Consider the following 2,147-nt stretch of genomic DNA (forward strand, 5'->3'; position numbering starts at 1 on the left):
TTAGAATATTCTGCTGATTGTCCCCCACAGTGCCCTCTTGATGTCCTTGTTCCTCAAGCTGTAGATGAAGGGGTTCAGCATAGGGGTGACCACAGTGTATATCACCGAGGCCACTGCACCCTTCTGGAGGGAGGAGGAGATGGATGAACTCAGGTACACTCCAACACCCGTTCCATAAAACAAGCAAACAACCAACAGGTGGGAGCTACAGGTAGAAAAGGCTTTGTACTTCCCACCTGTGGATGGGATTCTCAGAATGGAGGAAACAATTTGTGTATAAGAACAAAGGATCCCTGAGAGGGGAACACCACCAAAGATGGCACTCATAAAATACATTAGTATGGTGTGGATGGAGGTATCAGAGCAGGCAAGGTGGAAGAGTTGAAGTGCATCACAAAAGAAATGATGAATTTTCACATTTGTGCAGAAGGTAAGTTGGAACACCATCAAAAAATGAATCTGAGATTCCAAAAGGCTACCAAAAAGTGACATCAGGACCAACAAGCTACAGAAGCATGGGCTCATGATAACTGAATAGTTAAGGGGGTGACAAATGGCCACAAACCGATCATAGGCCATCACAGCCAGGAGCAGGTTGTCCAAACACCCAAACAGTATAAAAAAGGACACCTGAGTTAGGCAGCCTGCATAGGTGATAGACTTGCTGTGTGTTTGAATGTTCACCAGCATCTTGGGGATTGTCGTGGTGCTGAAACCAATATCAGCCAAGGACAGGTTGGAGAGGAAGAAGTACATGGGCGTGTGGAGGTGGGAGTCAGAGCTGACAGCCAAGATGATGAGCAGGTTCCCAAGCACTGTGACCAGGTACATGGACAGGAACAGCCCAAAGAGAATAGGCTCCAGTTCTGGATCATCTGAGAGGCCCAGGAGAAGGAACTCTGAGACAGCTGTTAGATTCTGTGGTTCCAGGCAGGTGGGACACCTCTCAAAAAAGAAGAGGGTATTGAATAAACAAAACAAGTATAGAGGCACCCAGCTAAATGCACCTATTTTGATTCAAGCAATTCGCACTTCCCAGCATACATCCCAGTACCTTCAGCAACATTTCTCAATTGTAAACTCTTCCTAGAACTCTTTCCTTATTGTTGTCTGAGCTATTTACCTGTTTCTATTATACCCATTATGAAGACGTTGAGCCAAAGAATGTTAGAGAAACATACAAATATACAAACATAGAAATACCTAGTGATACTTGGCTTCAGAACTCATATTTGTTGCCAGTAAAAACTGAGTTTTCTTGCTTTCCCTGCATGATCCCATTCCCCTGCATTTCAGTTGCCCAAAGATAAACACTGTCATGAATGTGGTAGATGTATTTTCATTTCAATGTTTTCATAATATTAGTATTGATTTATGCATCCATAAACAGTTTTCTTAAAAACTTACTTAATACTATAATAGTACACATAATGTTTCCTGAGTTCTCACTTACCACAACAATGTGTTTTAAGTGTCTGTGGAGTATATCCATCTATTTCAAGCACTACAAAAGTGGCATAGTATTACCTGAAAGATGAACTTTATGATCTCTTAATTTCTTATTACAATATTCCCTTTCTTAAAAAATTATTTATTTATTCTGAGACAAACAGAGAAAGAGAGTACAAGCAGAAGGAGGTAGAGGGAGAGAGAGATCCTTAAGCTGGCTCACACTGAGCACAGAGCCCAATGAGGGGCTCCCTCTCAGGACTCTCAGATCATGACCTGAGCCAAAATCAAGAGTTGGACATGTAAATGACTGAGCTATCTGGATGTCCCTTATTACAATATTCCTTAAAAAATTCCTGTGCTCACCTCTGTATTACACAAATGAGAATTTCTATAATATATAGACATAAAGATGATAATATTATAAAAAATCAATATATATACAATTTTACTATTAATTATCCTATTGCTTTCCTAATAGAAAGTATAGACAAAATCAACATCATGTTTTTATTATCAAGGTATAGAATCAGAATGGTCCCTGAAGTCTGTGTTCAAATGGTCTTTACATGATAAATACATGGGAAAGTACCTATCTTGGTTAAGGAATAATATTTTTACATCACAGATTTCCAAAATAGGCTGCAAAATGCATTATTATTCATAGAAAATCTTATGATCTATAATATTCATGTAAT

General features: G+C 39.4%; 1 protein-coding gene across 1 annotated transcript; it reads right to left on the reverse strand.

Annotated features, from left to right (window-relative positions):
* On the reverse strand, positions 1-1,142 carry LOC131823094 (olfactory receptor 7E178-like). The gene is made up of 2 exons (XM_059159074.1): positions 1,124-1,142; positions 1-1,007 (listed from the first exon to the last, which is right to left on the reverse strand). Exons 1-2 carry the CDS (start codon positions 1,140-1,142, stop codon positions 1-3), a joined length of 1,026 nt encoding a protein of 341 aa, XP_059015057.1.
* Between the last annotated feature and the right edge of the window lie 1,005 nt (positions 1,143-2,147).

Source organism: Mustela lutreola, chromosome 2 (genome assembly GCF_030435805.1).
Source record: "Mustela lutreola isolate mMusLut2 chromosome 2, mMusLut2.pri, whole genome shotgun sequence".
NCBI lineage: Eukaryota > Metazoa > Chordata > Mammalia > Carnivora > Mustelidae > Mustela > Mustela lutreola.